At 50.7% G+C, this 16,940-nt stretch overlaps 1 protein-coding gene across 1 annotated transcript in view; it reads right to left on the bottom strand.

Annotated features, from left to right (window-relative positions):
- The window catches only part of Ttc28 (tetratricopeptide repeat domain 28), a 583,072-nt gene that overhangs the window by 81,922 nt on the left and 484,210 nt on the right, over window positions 1–16,940 (bottom strand). The window contains exons 9-14 of the mRNA XM_048784881.1: window positions 12,139–13,480; window positions 10,390–10,913; window positions 6,490–6,599; window positions 4,821–4,950; window positions 2,613–2,831; window positions 166–331 (exon numbers count right to left, since the gene is read on the bottom strand). Of these exons, the coding sequence (XP_048640838.1) occupies window positions 166–331; window positions 2,613–2,831; window positions 4,821–4,950; window positions 6,490–6,599; window positions 10,390–10,913; window positions 12,139–13,480 (2,491 nt within the window). The remainder of the gene's footprint in view (window positions 1–165; window positions 332–2,612; window positions 2,832–4,820; window positions 4,951–6,489; window positions 6,600–10,389; window positions 10,914–12,138; window positions 13,481–16,940) is intronic.

Raw genomic sequence — 16,940 nt, 5'->3', positions numbered from 1 at the left:
CAGGGCTGCACACCGGGGACAGACTTGCTCTGCCACAGCAGCTGTGCGTAGATGGCGCACAAACGCGTGATTTCCACAGGCTTCCGGGTACTAGTCCAAACAGGAGGCTTATAGAACAGAGGCCTGGAGAGTTAACTGAGGTGGCCTGGGACGTCGTGCTCCTACCTCGAGTAGTAAGACTCCACCCCCAGGGCCTCGCGGACGCTGGCGATGTGCTGCTCCAGGGCCGAGCTGGCTGCCGTTGGGAGCACTGCACTGCTGCTGGCCTGGAAGTCGCTGGAGTTTTCCACGGTGCTGTCACCCAGGTAGTGCTCATGGAACTTCAGAATTCCTGAAACCAGACAGGCATAGCCAACATCACAGGGGGTTGGGCTGGCTGGAGAGAGGGGCCGAGGGCAGGGCTGGGAGTGCCGAGGCTACGTGACTTCTTGGTAAAGCGCCCCAGAGGTCCTCCTGAGCCCAGGTCAGTGCCCCTTTCCACAGCTTTTGCCATCAGGGGTGGTGCCTGATGACAGGGAATCAAGATGCAGCCTTTGCTGCTGATGACACATTCAGAAGCTCCTGGGTAATTAGACTACTCCCTATGTTTTTCCAAACTCCTGCTTTGCAGAATCACCAGCTAGGGAAGGCCTGCTCTTGGGGTCTGTGCATGACCGTGCCCAGGTAGGTTCTCTGTGGAGGCTGAAATCCTGAACAAACAGGTAATTAGCCAAGTGGAAATTGTGTCACAAAAACCTTTCATATCACAAAAGCAAATAAAAATAAACATACAGTATAAAGGTCAAATAAAAACACCCTTTTAAAAATAAGACTAACTGGTCAGTGGTCGTTAATGGATTAAAGGTGCAAAAAATGATGTCTCCATGAAACCAAAGCCGTCCACGCTGGTTTTCTGGCAATAAACATGGGGCAGATTCTCAAGTGGTAATGAGCTGTGTCAGCCCTGGAAAACGCCAGTCCTCTCTGATTGGATTAGAGCCCCAGTGAAAGCTTCGGAGTGTCATTAAGAGCAAAGAGGAATGAAAAGGGAAACAATAGCGGCCTCATTACACACGGCTCATTATTACAGGGATCTGGATATGCCACCTGTCAAATCATGTCCCCAAGACGTAACAACCACAGAGAGAAAGAGCTTGATACCCGCCAGTTGTCAGCCTCCTCCTCAGGAGCACCAGTGCCTTCTGGGAGTGGGGACACTTGGGGATGCTGCTGTGGCTGACACTCGTTCACCAGGTCACTCCGAAAATGGTAACTTAAAACTTTTAGCATAGAAAGGTCAGGGGCAAGGGTGTTCTTTGTGGGAAGCCCATAAGAACATGGACTTGGAGGGGAAAGATTGCAACAATAAAAGCGAGACAACTGAACACCGAGGCGCCAGGGCGCAGGACCAAAGAGCAGCTGGGAGCTGTCATCCAGCACCATTTTTTTCTTTTTTTAAATCAAAGGGAAAGAAACATATTCAAGAAAATCTTGTCAATTCTCACTGGCAGTTGAACTTTTTACAGACATTCAAGAAGCCCATTCCTCAAGATTCCCAATTATAAGATCCACTTCCCCAGTCAATAAACTCTAATTGGATCTGGTCTGTCTCCAACGCGGTAAAGCCATCAGCATTTTATTATGCAAAAAATATGGCCTTAACAGCCAATTAGTGGTTCTGTATTCAGCGAAACTGTTACATCCTGAACGTTTAATGCCGATTTAATCAAAGGGGATTTTTACCCCTAAAATAGATTTTTCAACAAAACTGGTAAAAAAGGGGGTTCTGTTAAACCCAGAAATTTCAAGCTGGAGACTTATAAACTGAGGGTTGCCATTATCATTTTAGTCTAAATTTGCCATGACAAAGGACCACAATTATCAAATCATATCTAGAAAGAACTCATTAGGAGTGGCTGTCTCCTTATTAGTTAATGAGCAGCAGCTGCCTAAGAGTAGGGTGGCTACTGAAATGCCACCTCTTCCTCCTGCTCTTCCCTGACAAGTGCTTCCTGACTCACTGTGAGGGCCACGGTTTCTTGGTAGAGGGGGAAAGCTGAATGTCTTATTAATTGGATGTCCCACTATGGAATATCCACGGTGGCAGTTTTACTGGAACCTGACAATGGCTCCTTCATCTAGTCTTTCCCCTTTCACGATTTTTCTTCTCGGGGCTGGTGTTTCTGTTGCCTGATGTTGGGGTTTAAGTGTGAGGTGTCCTCAAGGCTCATGTGTGACGCAATGCAAGAACGTTCACAGGTGAGATGCGTAGATGAGGAGAGCTGTCGTCTAAGCAGTGGATTAATCCACTGATATGGATTGGCTGGGCTGGACTGTGAACAAGGAGGGTGTGGCTGGAGGAGGTGGGTCTCTGGGGTTTGTATTTTGTCCTTTGTCCCTGTCAGGGGCGCTCTTTCTCTGCTTCCTTGTGGCCACGTCCTGGGCAGCTTTCATCCGCCAGGATGCCCTGCCCCACCTTGGGCCCAGAGCCATGGAGTCAGCCCACTATGGACCTGACCCCTGAAACCCTGAGCACAAACCAGCCTTTCCTCCCCTGTGTTGTTCTGGTCGGGTCTTTTGATCACAGGCATGACAAAGCTAAGACGCCTGGTCCCCAAGGGCAGCAGCCTCACCTGCCCCTGGAGCCAGCAGCCAGCTGTACAGGTAGCCGGCCGCCAGTGAGTAGTAGAGCACCAGTCCCCTCTGGCTGTTGACCATCTCCAGGATCTGGTCGATGGTGACTGGGGAGTAGGGGTCCGAGTCCTGCTGTCCTGTCTGTCGCTCCACCAGAAGATCAGCAAATGCCCTTGTCCGACCTCTTTCTGCTACAGCCAGGGCTTCATCGTGGTGGCCTAAGAGACAAAGGGACAGGCTGAGTGCTCCGTGGTGAGTAAGCCCCCTCAAGGACAACTGGCATCTGGGTTAGATTGTAGGCAGAAACACCACTACCTCTGCTCCCCTAGAGTGACAGACTGCAGAGTCCGTTTCTGCCTCTGATCACCAGTTGGGGCAGGGTGCACACACAGAATCCTGTTCTGTGATTCAACAAGACCCATTTCATGTCACCGTAAGTCACTGGGCCTTCCTGTCTTGCAGCCACACAACAGTCCCCGCAGCTGGGAGCATGGCCCCTCTGCTCCTCATCCCGGGAGGCTCCCTGACCTTGCCCCCAGCACCCCCACCTCACCAGCTTCCCTCCTCCACCTGCATCTGATCTGCAGGACCCACCTCTGGCTCCTCTCTCCTAGATGTGGCCCCTTCGTGCATCACATAATCCAGCCCCCCCCCTCCCAAGTCCCCCAATGACACCTCCATGCCTATACTGTGCCTGTCCTCTGCTGGGTGCCCTTTCCCTTTTCACCACGCTTGTCTCAAAAAGAGGGATTGCACTAGTTGTCCCACCTCTCTCAAAGGACTACTTTCAAAATCAAGCGAGGTGCTCTGTGTGAAGGTGTTCCTGAAGCACCACCTGTATGACAAGTGGCACCTGTATGACAAGTGGCACTGTTAATATTAAAGCTGACACTTTATTCCACGCTGGCTCCGGCACGCTTCCCTCTCATCTTCTCTCTTCCAGTCCCCCTGGGCAAAGGGCTTCAACCTCTGAGGTCTCTATTGCTTTAAAATTGCTTCTTTCAAGCTTTCCTCCAGTCTTTCAACCCAACTTCTCATCCACTTCCTGCAGGAAGCTAGTCTATAATGTGGCCTCACAGCTGATTCATGGATGTGAAGCCTCAAAAAATGCAGAGCCCTCTGCCTTCCAGGGGGGCTTATTTGTAAGTGGGCAGCGCAATGCAGAGGATGGATCTCAGGGTAAATATGAGCATGGAAGAGCTGCTAGAGCCAGGTCCATGGAGAGAGCATGCAGAGGCAGGGGACCAGACGCCACAGCTGCGGTGGCACAACAAGAATGCCTTGCTGCCCACCATTCAGGCATTGGCACAAAGTGGGCATTCACGGGAGTGTGTTCAAATGTATCTTTTACCCTATTAAGTTACCAATGGGAACAGCTGGGACAGCTCCTGTGCACGCTGGAAAATCAGTCCCATGGTGCTGGACAGACTCAGCACTGTGACTCTAATAGATAGTAAATTATAATCCTGGGCAATGAGTATTTAACTTTTCAAGGGGAAACTTGAGTGTTCCTACACATGGGAAAGGGCAGGTTACTGAGAAGTCCCCAACATTCAACTTCAAAGACTGTTAGTTTCAGTGAATATCTTTTGGGAAGAGGCAGGTGACTGAGGAGTTGGAAGGGGACAGTTAAGGCTTGGATGAGAGGAACTGCAGGCTGCACCAGTGCCCCAGATCATGCAGGCCTGAGAGAACGAGCCCCAACCGTGAACGTCACAGCCCAGAGGACAGGTCAAGAGGGCACACTCCCTGAACAGCGTCGGGGAGGCTATGTGCTGGGGAAACGGAAGACACCTGTGTCTTCTCAGGTGCTTCCCCTTGGTCAGAGGCTTGAGCCAGGTGGGGTGAAGAAGGGAAGGAACGTGAGGGTCAGGGACTCCTGGCCCAGGCATCTGTCTCAGGGACACCTGCTCAGGCTCCCAGGACTGCTATACTTCCCAGTACCAGAGTTTCTCTACTTTAGCACAAACACTGGGTGCTGGACTTAGTGACTTAGATGGCTGGATATCCTGGGAGCCTCTGAACTATTATCCCCAGGGCTGGCACTGGCATGCACACAGTAGGTGCTCTATCAGTCTTTGTCAAATAAAGGAACGAGTGTTCAACTGCTGATTGTGCCTTCAGAGTCCGTTGTGACAACAAATCACACTGCATCAGAGCTGTGGTGGGCACCCTGGGGACAGCGAGCACACAACAACCACTCTCACCAAGGCTGACGAGCACCCGCTGCAAGGCCTGGTAGGACGACGTCTGCAGGTCGAAGAGCGAGAGTCTGCAGTCGGTGCTCAGCTGCGCCTCGTGCCGGATGGTCTCGAACAAGGCCGATGCCCTGTAGAGCTACAGTGGGGAGAAGGTCGTCACCCACCTCCCAGAGCCAGGCCAGCTCTTGCCAGAGTACAGATGACTCCTGCTAACACCTGGTACCACCCACGTGTTCTTAAAGGTTTGAAAAGAATCTGTTTCCAGGGAGGCCACTGTGGGCTGAAGAAGTGTCACCCTGTCCCCAGTAAATCATAGCTTATGGAATCAACTTTGGTCAAGAGATCTAAACACAGGGTTATAGACATCAGGTCCAGAGGAAGTTAAGAAAAAAAATATTAATCCAAACAAATGCTAATTTTGATTAAAACAAAAGTTCTCTTCTTGTCATCAGGCAACCATGATCCATGGTCCCCAGGAAAAGGGTGCGTAAGGACGGGAATGGGCCCGTGTGGTGGAGGCACCCTGGAGATGGATGAGGCCAGGGCAAGGGCAGAGGCGCCACACTCTCAGGACAGTGGCAGCCTCTGCAGGTGGTTCAAGGCCGCAGACCCAATCACTCCCCACCCTCCCCAGGGTCAGGACCATGCTGGACAAGCTCCCTAAGGGGCCACGCCCACTGGCACAAACCCTTTGAGGACCACCCTCGCCTACTGGAATGGACCCCTTGAGGACCGCCCTCGCCCACTCGCATGAGCACTCTGAGGACCAGACAATTGGCATTCTTAATGGAGATCCTGTCCTGTTGTTTCTCCAAACCTAAAGAAGCGCATTCTAACACTAAGAGCCCTACACCAGGAGAGCGCTCAGCAAGGACTGTGCTACTGACTGCTGTGTGACTTGGCGAGACTCAGGGCGACAGCTCCCTATTTGTGAAGGGAACAATCATCCTTCGACTTCATGGGTATTTTGAAGAAAAAATTCAGTGAGCAAAAGTACTTTGAAAATAGTAAATCACTCCATCAATATAAATTTTAACTTTTGCAGCCAGAAAATTAGAGTTAATTCTTTAAATTGCCTTTAATAGTTTAAAAGTATAATAAAAATGCCTTAATATTCCAGGAGATGATGGCACGTCCTCGGTGCTTCGAGCACCAGGGAGGAGCCTTGATTGACTTCTCCTCCTTCCCCTTGGCTAAGGGGCGAGTGGTGACCTGAGAAGCAGCCATCTCTCTCCTGCTCCAACCTAACAGAGGAAGCCGTAACTCTAGGGATCTTTCTACTCTCCAGAGATGCATGTCAAGGAACTGCTCTTCAACTGTCTGCACTCACACAGGGGCATGGACTCACCATGGGAGAGAAGTAATATCTTGCTATAACTGGAGACTTAGAAAGACATTAAATCCAATAATCGTGAATTCTTGTTTTGCTTCTATTAAAGTTTAATGTGGAGCAGCAGCACAGAATATAAGAATTCCAAAAAAATGACTAGGTCACCTGTCATGTGAGTGAGCAAGGGTCTTCCCTGTGTGAAGTGTCAACACCTCTGGGCTGGCACGGGCTGGGAACCCTGTGCATTGACTCAAGGCATGAGTCGGTATCTGGTGCATTCCACCTCGGCCATCCTTCCCACGCTTCTGGCCATGAACTCCCTGGGGTCAGGGTTCTCTTGCTCACCTGGTGTTGGGCCTCCTCCAGGTTTCCACTAGCCCAAAGGGAGAGGCCTAGACCATGGCGAATTTTTGCCTCATCTTCTCTTCGGCCCAGTTGCTCAGCTAACCTTAAACCTGAAACCAGATAGAAAAATTTAAAGATTCAGAGAAGATACATAGCTCCACCCCTCAACGAGTCCTGGCAGGTGACTTTGCTTCAGGGGTAAAGAACGCTAACAGCACAGTAGAGGGGGAATGAGACAAGAGCTCTCTTCAAATGCCACGTTGGTGGCACAGTTTCCAGGACACTCAGAGGAGGCCCAGCAAGAGCTCAGGTGATGCTGTGAGCAGCAGACAGGTTTGCTGGGCGGGCAGAAATGGAAACAAATGGAACCTGAACCCGGCGCCCTCCCAGATGCGAACCCGGAGCTTTGCACTTGGAGACTACTGGCTGAGGAATTTATCTTGTCTGATTCTCTGGCTGGCAAAAGCTTTTCCTGAGAGTAAAGTGCAGAATCCACAGTAATACTTCTTCTCGTGTCGCCGCACAGCATCGAGTGGGCGCTGAGGGACGCATGCAATGTTCTCCTGAAAGCAGAACGGGATCTGGCCTGCCCCTGCAGCTGCTGAGACGGCACGTTCCATGTCTACTCTGTTTCCTGAGACTCTGAGCCTTTGATGTGCTTCCGTGGGGTTGCAAAACCAGCACTCATGTCAAAAGACTTAATTGAGACTGTCCTCATTTTAATGGCCTCAGATAGGCCCCTGCAGTCTGGTTCACTTACCTACCAGCAAGCTTCTGGGTTTCAGGACACCAGCAGCCTGTGGGGCCTCGTGGGAGTCCAATCTAAAGGCAGCTACTTACTGTATCGGTCACTAAGCCATTCTCAGTGTCACTCTGCCCTCATTCCCGGTACAGAGCGGCTGGCTTGTGAGGAAGACAGCATGGGGGTCCCCAGCCTGCTGCACACAAAAAGCAGGGCTTCCCCTGGTCTATGTCAGAGGTGGCGCTGCCTCTGCACACACCAACCTGTCACTTGTCAGCTGCTGGAGAGGGGCTGAGCTGGAGGAGAGGCCCTGATAAAAGGGACTCTCCGGTTGAGGCTCATAGAAATACATATTTCAAATGCACATTATCTTATATTTTGGGGTGGGGTGGAGACTGGGGATTGAACCCAAAAGCATTTTACCACGGAGCCCCATCCCCAGCCATTTTTATTTATTTAGAGACAGGGTCTCACTGAGTTGCTCAGGGCCTTGCTAAATTGCTGAGGCTGGCCTTAAACTCGTGATCCTCCTGCCTCAGCCTCCCACATTGCTGGGATTACAGGCACGAGCCACCATGGCCAGGAACTCATATTTTTAAACACCTCACAAAAAGGAAACACATGTGGAAAAAAGATGTTTCTTGAGAGAAAACCAGGAGGATACTGATTGTTTTAACTTTCAACAAGCTGCCAGGTTGGTTCTCCAGTTTGATGTCCCTGCCAGGTGTGGGTGTGAGTCAAGTAAACTGCTTGGGGAAGCCAAATTAGAAGGCATGTTTGGTGAGAACAGGAGCTTTGCTTGGTTCCTGTTGTAGCCCAGCACCTAGGACACCTAACTAGCATCAGGCAGTGCTCTATGAAAAACAGCTAAAAGCCCATTGGACAGCCAAGTGCATGGTGCACACGGGCAATTCCAGCAGGAGGATCGCAAATTCAAGGCCATCCTGGGCAACTCAAACCCTGTGTCAAAATAAAATTTACAAAGGACTGAAGGTACATCTCAGTGGCAGAGCACTTGTCCAGCATGTGTGAAGCCCTGGGTTCAATTCCCAGAATTGTAAAAAACCAACACAACCCCCTCCCAGACATGGTGAGTGGCCTGCCCAGCTCCTATGTGCATCTGCTGTTCAGGAGGCTGAACTGCCCACACAGCTCCCCGGGGTGGAGCGCCAGAGACTGGCAGCATAACCCCAAGTAAATCACCAAACTGCCCAGTCTCCCTTTCTTCATCTGCAAGATGAGAAACCAGAGGCTCTACCCAGAGGCATCCATCCGCACCACCTGGGGAGCTTGTTCAGCTGACTTAGACCCAGCCTCACTGGGAGATGCCAATGCGGGGGAAGGGCGATGCTGATCTGCAGCCCCCTCCCCTCTGAAGGCCGGGAGAAGGCACTGGGGTATTTTCCAGCTGAACTGTCCCCTCAGTGCAAGAGGCTGCAGACCAATCTTGGAGCACACAAGAGCACCTTGCAGGGGCCTGCACCTGTATCGGCCCGACCCTGTGAGCAGGGCATGGAGGGCTGCTCTGGCTGCGAGCTCAACGTAAGGCAGACACCACGAGAGGCTACAAACACGAGTCTTCAGGTCTCCATGAGACTCAGGAATTGCAAGAAGTAGTAAAAAAGGAGCTGGCAGTTTTCCCTGGTGATGGTGTGGTGTTTCGGGCAGCCAGCTGTGGCACTGAAACAGTATTTCAGGAAGGTCTGGAGAACACAGCTGAGAAGTTGTCAGATGCTGGGTCTCAATTTAATAGTTTTCACAAATTCAACTGAAAATTGCCCCTAGACTGTTGGAATTTCACCAGTCAAGTGGCTCCGGAAGCCAGAAGCCATTGTTCATATTGAATGCACCAAGGCATGGCCCCATCTGCAGGGAGTGGGAGCTAAATAAGGCCTGGACAGAGGCTTGCAGTCCCCCAGGACCCTCAGCCTGCAGCCAGCGGGCCCATCTGTGCAAGAACAGGGAGCCCCTCCCTCGCCCTCCACTCCGCCCCTGCTTCTCTCCCGGTCCCCAGCTGGGGCTCAGCAGTAGCCAGGACAGCACCGCCCCAACCCTGCACTGCTCTCTGCGGTTGGAAATGGCCCCCCACAGGGTCTTGTTTGGTTCCTGGGGTGAGAAAACCCAGAGCCCCACTCTGCAACTAACCAGCTGCATGGTCAGGAAACAAAGACCCTAACCCCGAGCCTCAGGTGACTTAGCTGCAACCTTCAAGGTTGCGAGGATTAAATCAGATTAAATAAACTACCTGTGCAAAACCTTTTGGAAACTATAAATAAGAGGTTTCATAGGAAAACAGCAGTCATTTCCTTTCACTAGTGAGTGTGGGGCATCGCCTCTGCCCTCTCCTGTCCAGGCTCCGAGGAGCCCAGTGTCTGTGGGAGGACCTCAGAGCAGAGGCCTCCCAGGGTAAACAGGGGGAGGGCAGACCCTGCCGTGGGGCTTCTGCTCTGGAGAAAAGGAGGCGTCCAAGGACCCATTGTGCTCAGCAAATGGAGGGAACCTGAAGGCAGAGGAGGAGGAGAAGCAGCCAGTTTCCAGGGGAACCCGGAACAGAGCCCCGCCACGCGGCAGCCCAGCACTGCAGGCCCAGGAGGAAAGCTGGCTGAGGGCTCTGGCGACGCTCGGGAGGATGCTCAGGTTGGGCCTCAGTCGCTGGCTCAGAGCTGATGACTACACAGCCGTGGTACAGGTCAGGTATTTCCTAGGGGACAACAGGATTTGAGGCACACGGGCTTCCCTCTGACAGACCATCAGTTAGCTGTGACCAGGTCTCACTTGACTCTGGTGTAGTTTGAGTCGTTCACCCAGCAGAGGGTTCTGAGGAGCTGCTCCCTGGGCAGCTGGTGTCACTGACAGTGTGGCAATCTGGGCCCACAGAGCAGGATAAGGTGTTCTGGACAATGACTCAGGGCTCGGCGTGTGGCTCGATGTTAGAGCACTTTCCTAGCACGTGTGAGGCCGGGGTTCGATCCCCAGCATGGCAGGAACACAAAAAAGAACCATCAGTGAAGCGCCTCAGAACCACCCAGGGAGCCACTGTGACTCTGGAGTTGAGACATTGTGGCTTCTGAGACCCTCACTCCATGCAGAGACGACCCCTCAAACTGTATACTCCCCCGAGTCTCTGGCAGATGGAGACAGGGTGGCCTGTCACCTACCTTCCTGTAAGTACATGACGGCCTGGGAGTAGTTCTGCAAGGCATGGTGGGTCCTTCCGAGGCTACTGTAGGACACCGTCTTGGCCACCAGGTCGTTCATCTGCGCAGCGATGCTCAAGTGCTGCTCTTGGTAGACCACAGCCCTCTCGAAGGTGCCCAGGGACTCGTACGTCAGGCCCAGGTTCCCGTAGGCTCGGCCCTGGCACGTGGGGTTGTTGGTTTCCTCGGCGATCTGCAGATCGAGCTGGTGGTACTGCAGGGCCGTGTCGTACTCGCCCATCTGCTGGTAGACGCCCCCCAGGCCACAGGCCGCGTCACTCTCCAGGGCTCGGTCCTTCATCTCCCGAGCGATGCTGAGCTGGCGCTCGAGGCAGGAAATGGCCTGCTCGTAGTTCCCCAGCTGGCTGTGCAGACTCCCCAGCTCGCCGTAGGCCTGGGCTTTGTTGGAGGCCTCCCCGAGCTCGTGGGCCACCACCAGCCTCTTTTCAAAGCACACGAGGGCTTGCTGCAGGCTCCCCATGGCCCTGTGGGGATGGAGACAGAAAAGCAATGATATTATTTCGTGCAGGTGCAGACATGCCAAAGCCCCTGAGAAAATGGAAAGCATTTGTCACTGTCACTTACTATAGAAGCTCTTAACTCCTCTTCTAGCTAAAATCTATCATGTGCCCTTAGAGTGAGATGCAGAGGAATTTCATAATCTGGAAAGCAATTCAAAAGTCATCCCTTAGTGACCTTCCCAAGAGCTGGAGATTCAATGGGATATACACCCCAGAGGAAACATAAAACATATTAATAGGCACAATGATAGCAAGTGAACTGTTGGGTTCTTCGGGCTTCCCAATTTCCACTACTGCTTAGACTATGTTTTTGAAATCACTTTACAGAGGCTATAAATCTATCACCTGGGCTTCTCAGAGCACTCTGTGGGTGATGATTTAGTTTGACCCTTCCCCTTCCTCCCATCCCGGGGCCCTAATCCCCTGCCTATGTGGTGAGGCCATAGATTCTGCAGACACAGGCACCCCACATTTGGAAGAAAAGCACCCTTGGCCAACTGTGTGTCTTTGTGTGCTGCTCGGAAATGACATGATCAGAATGGGAAGAGCACGGGACCTGGCAGCAAATCAAACCAGTTGTGTGGGGCCTAAGGATTCCCTTTCCTGAGTCTCAGTTTCTGGGGGGGGACACATCCCCAGGCCTGGCAGGTGATAGTGCACAGAAACCAGGACTGCTCTGTCAAGAGAGCTCTGAGAGGGGCCCAGCCTGGTGAGGGCATGGGGAAGGGGTCCGTCCACTCCTGCAAATATCCAGGGGCTTTTAGGAAAAGGAGTTAGTGGGTAGTGATGTACTGATAAACACATTCATAAAATGTGGGAGGTATTTAGAAAAGCCCTGTCAAATTGATTCATTCCCATTCCCATCCCTATTCACTCTTTTATCTTGATCCTTTTGATATCATCCAAAAAACACCACTTCTGGAGTCAGAGCCCTGGGTGTGACTCTTAGTTATCCCTTTTAAGCTGTGTAATCTTAAGTATTAACCTAACCTCTCTGGACTTTGGTTTCTTCTTCCGTAACACAAAGGTAATAATATCACCTGCTTAACACAAAGACTGTGGAAGAAAGCAAAGGAGGTTCGTGTGGAAATGCTTTGTGGTTAATAAGCTGCCATGCAGAGGTGCTCTCACCCTCACCGATGCTCCTGTTGTAGGCTTATCTACCTGATCTGTCCTCTGTCATTTTTACCTGTGTCCGTTTCCTAGCCCCCGGTAAGCCTTGGCTTGGTCTTGCATGCGATTCAGACTCTGGGCCACAGATAAATACTGCTCGTAGTACTTGATGGCTTCCTCGTAGTCACCCAGGGCCTCGTAGCAATCCCCCAGGTTGCCGTAGGCGCGGCCCCTGTCGAGCACAGACTCGTTGCCACTGAGCTGCTGCAGCATGGCCAACTGCTGCTCAAAGTAGCCGATGGCTTCCTCCATCACGTTCATGTTCATCTTCGTGATGCCCATGTTGCCATAGACCTGGGCCTCTAGGCTTGGGTCCTTCAGCTTCTGCCCCAGATCCAGCTGCTCCTCGTAACACTTGAAGGCCATCGTGTACTTGCCAAGGGCCATGTAGACCGCAGCCAGGTGCCCATGGGCTCTGCACTCCCCTGGCAGGTCGCTGAGCTCCTGGTACACCTCGAGCTCCTGCGTGTGATAGCCCAGGGCCTTGTCATACTTCTGGATCATCCGGTACGCAGTGCCCAGGGCTGCGTATGCGCTGGCCTCCAGTCTTCGGTCCTTTACGTGATGGGCTAAGCCCAGCTGCTGCTCGTAGAATTTTATTGCACCATTTACATCTTTTTTACAGATGAATATATCGCCCAGGTTCCCTAGGGCCCGGAATTTAGCCTGGGAATTATTCAGGGACTGGGCTAAGGACAACAGGTACTTCTGACACTCCTCAGCTTTGCTGAAATTCAGCAGTGCCTTGAATGCGAGGCCCAGGTTGCAGTAGGCTTTCGCCTGGCTCAACTTGTCATGAAGGTCTTTGGCCAATGCCAGATCCTGCTCGTAGTACTTCACCGCCTCCTGGTAATTGCCAAGGCAGTAATGGGCATAGCCGAGATTGTGGCAGACCTTCCCTTCTCCCTCCATGTCCTGGAGGTCAGGAGCCAGCCGCAGGTACTGTTCGTAATAGGGGGCAGCCTGGACATACTCTCCCCGGGAGCAGTGGAAGTTCCCCAGGTTGCTGAGAGCCCGGGCCTCGCTCTGGATGTCCCTCAGCTCCCGGGCGATGTTCAGGTGGTTCTGATAGTGCTGCAGGGCCCGGTCGTGGGCGCCCAGGGCCTGGTAGGCCACGGCGAGGTTCCCGTGCGTGGACGCCTGGGAGGCGCGGTCGTTCACTTCCATGGAGATCTGCAGCTCCTGCCGGTGGTACTTGACCGCCTGGTCGTACAGGCCCAGGGCGTTGTAGGCGTTGCCCATGTTCCCGTAGGCGCGGCCCTGGGCGGCGTAATCGCTCAGCTCCTGGGCGATGCACAGGTGCGTCTTGTGCAGCTTCAGCGCAGTGTCGTAGTCGCCTTTCATCTGGTGGATGATTCCTGGGAAGGAGGAGAGAAGGCCAGGAAGATGGGCATAACTGACGGGTAATTTAGGAAAAAAAATGTAATTTGCAACTCAATTTATAGTAAATACTATCCAGATGAATTAAAGAATTTCAAATAACAGAAGGTAGAATTAAATATTTATCAACTCTCCAGAGGGAGGAGAGCTTTCTAAGCTTCAAAGCAACAGGAAAAAACATCGACAGATTTGATTACAAAAATAAGAACTTTTCTACTGCAAATAAGTATCTAAAATTAAAAGGCCACAAACACTGGGATATATGTGAAACACATATGAAAAAGTTTAATATCTATTGTGAGTAAAGATATCATTCAGTTTTAGAAAAAAATCAAGACCCTGATTTATTTTTTAGAAAAATATTTTTAGCTGTAGGTGGACACAATACCTTTATTTTATTTATTTATATTTTCTAATGTGGTGCCGAGGCTCAAACCCAGTGCCTCACATGTGCCAGGCGAGTGCTCTACAACTGAGCTACAACCCCAGCCCCCCAATTTATTAAAAGAGGCAAAGAACTAGAAATGTTAGCAGACAACTCACATCCAAAGAAATACAAAGAGTAACCACAGGGGGAAATGCTAATTTCCTTTAATAATCAAAGAAATGCAAAATAAACCAACCCTGAAGTACCATTTTACTCCTGCTAAATTAGCAAATAAAAAATTTAAACACCCCCTATACTGATTAGGCTGCCCTGAAATTGATAAACATGACAACTGCTGGGGACATAAACAAGAACAACCTTTGGATCAGCAGTGTGCCAAACGAAGACAGCCCCACTGCGTGTGCGTGTTGAGTGTGTGTGTATGTGTGTGTGTGTGTGTGTGAGAGAGAGAGAGAGAGAGAGAGAGAGAGAGAGAGAGAGAGAGAGAGAGAGACTGGGGATTGAGCCCAGGGAGTCTGTCATTGAGTCATATACCCAGCCCTCTGCCCCCAGCTTTTTTTGAGACAGGGTCTCTCTAAGTTGCCAGGCTGGCCTTGAACTTGAGATCTTCCTGCCTCAGCCTCCATAGTCTCTGGGACTGTGGCATCTGGTCCTACTCTGACCCCACCATCCCGCTCAAGGGAGCATAAGCTAAGAAAATCAGTCAACGGCCACACAAACTAAGTGTTTTTAGTCTTTGCTGCAGCATTATAGAGAAGTGGAAAATCAGAAACATCTTAAATGCCAAACACTGGGGGACTGTGCCAGTGCATTTTGGCATATCAACTCAACAGAAGATGACACTGTTATTAAAAAGGTCATTATGAAGTCTGTGCATTAAAACGGGAAATGATCTCACGGTCGTGTTAACTGGAAAAGCAGGAAGCAATGCTGCAAGCTGCAGGTGACAACTAGGAGAACAAAATTTGTGTGTGTGGACAAGACCTGGAGGGGACTCCACAAGATGAAAGTAGCTGCCATGCTAAGTGAGGGGATTTGAGTGATTTTTGTTCCAAAATTTCCTGTAACTCTGCTCTATGCTTTGACAATCAACAATCACAGCGCTTCAAACAACCCCCATAAACTGCACTCCAGTTCCTAAGCCAAGCCACTGCTTTATCTGCAGTTCAAAATGAGATGCATCATGAATATAAATTAGTTCCAAATGAGGGGTGTCATCAGGGTAGCCAAGGTGGCCCATCCCAGGAGGGGCACTGGAAGAGGTGCAGAACCTCGTGTGTGCTTCCTCCTGGCTCTTGGTTTTGCACATACCTTTCTGTGCACCAGTGAGCAAGTTCTGCAGTGGTGACCAACACCTGCAGAGGCACAGGAATCTTAGCGTCACCAAGATGAGCTCTTGTGCAAATGTCTGATTTGAAAATGGGAGCTGTCGAATCCCTGCCTTTGCAACTTACCTAATTTTATGTCACCCTTTGTTCACTGACTTGTTCACCCAGCAAACGTGAACTAGACTTGTGGTGGCCACAGGGGTACAGAGAGAGATGAAGCCACTCTGCCCTCTGTACAGAACCATAGGGTGGCAGTCAGGTGCGAATCACGCCAGGACACATAATCAATGCTGAAGTCGGGGCGTGGGGGTGGGGGTGAGCCTGCCAGGGCCACCGGATGGCCCTTCCTCCCCACCTGCCATGGAGGTCTGTCTGCCCTGCCACAGGAGTCCTGCCTGCTCCTGGGACTGCCAGCTCTTTGACATTAACTGGACTTAGGGTACTGGGTAAATCACTTAGCCCCACTCCACTGTATTCAGTTCTATAAAATGAGGAGAATTAAGAATAGTGATAGTGACACTAGAGGGTGGTGATAAGGATCAAATGACATAAAATATTTGCAAGTGCACTGTAAACTGTAAGTGAAATTCAAGTATTAGTACTGCAATTACTATATACTTCCAGGAAAGGGAGTTCTTGAGATGGCAGAGGTAAAATACCGTAATTCTTCTGTGTGTTTTTTATGAGTCAAATATTCCATAATCTTAAAATAACTAAATCACAGTACATCTATATTAATGGGATAACATGATAACATTAAAATGGTAATGTAGAGTTATATTAAGGAAATATATATGCTACAAAGCCACATTTTGATAAAAACTAACAGGGCACATGTATGCAAACGTATTTACTTTTTGTGTGTGGTGGTAGGATTGAAGGTTTGTTTTTTTTTTTCTTTTGACTTATCTGTATTTAATTTTTTTTTTAGTTGTAGATGGACACAATATCTTTATTTTATTTATTTTTATGAGGTGCTGGGATTGAACCCAGGGCCTCACATATGCTAGGCAAGCATTCTACCACTGAGCCACAGCCCCGGCCCCATAAATACATATATATATATATATATTAAAATAAGGAACACATAACTCTTAAAGTAATTTTGAACTCTGGTCCAATGGGAGAAGTAACATTTCTGGGACTGATCCGGGAGTCACTCCCTCCCTGGGGTCACAATCCCAGGCTGGCGGCATCAGGGGTGTCCCAGCTGGAAGGCTGGCGGTGTTTCAGAGTCTGTCTCAAGGTCAGGAACTCTAAGGGGCCAGAGAAGAACTAATGCCTCCGCAACACCTGGGATCTCAAGTAGTGAGCAGAGGGCAGCTGGGCGGGTGGCAGGGTGCCTGGATCTCCCACAGGGATGGCTTGCAGTGTTTTTGGCACCATAGCACTGGATTATTTCAATGACCTCCCCTTTCTCTGCAGCACTAGGGACTGAACCCAGGGTAACTCTGCCACTGAGCCACATCCCTGCGTCCCCAATCCTTGCCTTTAAAATTTTTTTTGGATGGGGCCTGCCTTGACCTTGTGATCCTCCTGCTTCAGCCTCCCGAGTTGCTGGGATCACAGGGGGGCAATGCTGCACCTCGCCTGGCTGCAATGAGTTTTAAGCCAGTATGATTACGTTTGGTTGCTACAATGACAGAGGAAACAAGCAACAGAGGTCTTCAGAGAAGGCCACTAGAGGCACGCTGGTCTTCATGTATGTCCCCCCACCAAAGA

Source organism: Marmota marmota, unplaced genomic scaffold, assembly GCF_001458135.2.
Source record: "Marmota marmota marmota unplaced genomic scaffold, marMar, whole genome shotgun sequence".
NCBI lineage: Eukaryota > Metazoa > Chordata > Mammalia > Rodentia > Sciuridae > Marmota > Marmota marmota.
The sequence above is the reverse complement of the archived record's forward strand: the minus strand, read 5'-3'. Positions and strand labels throughout refer to the sequence as shown.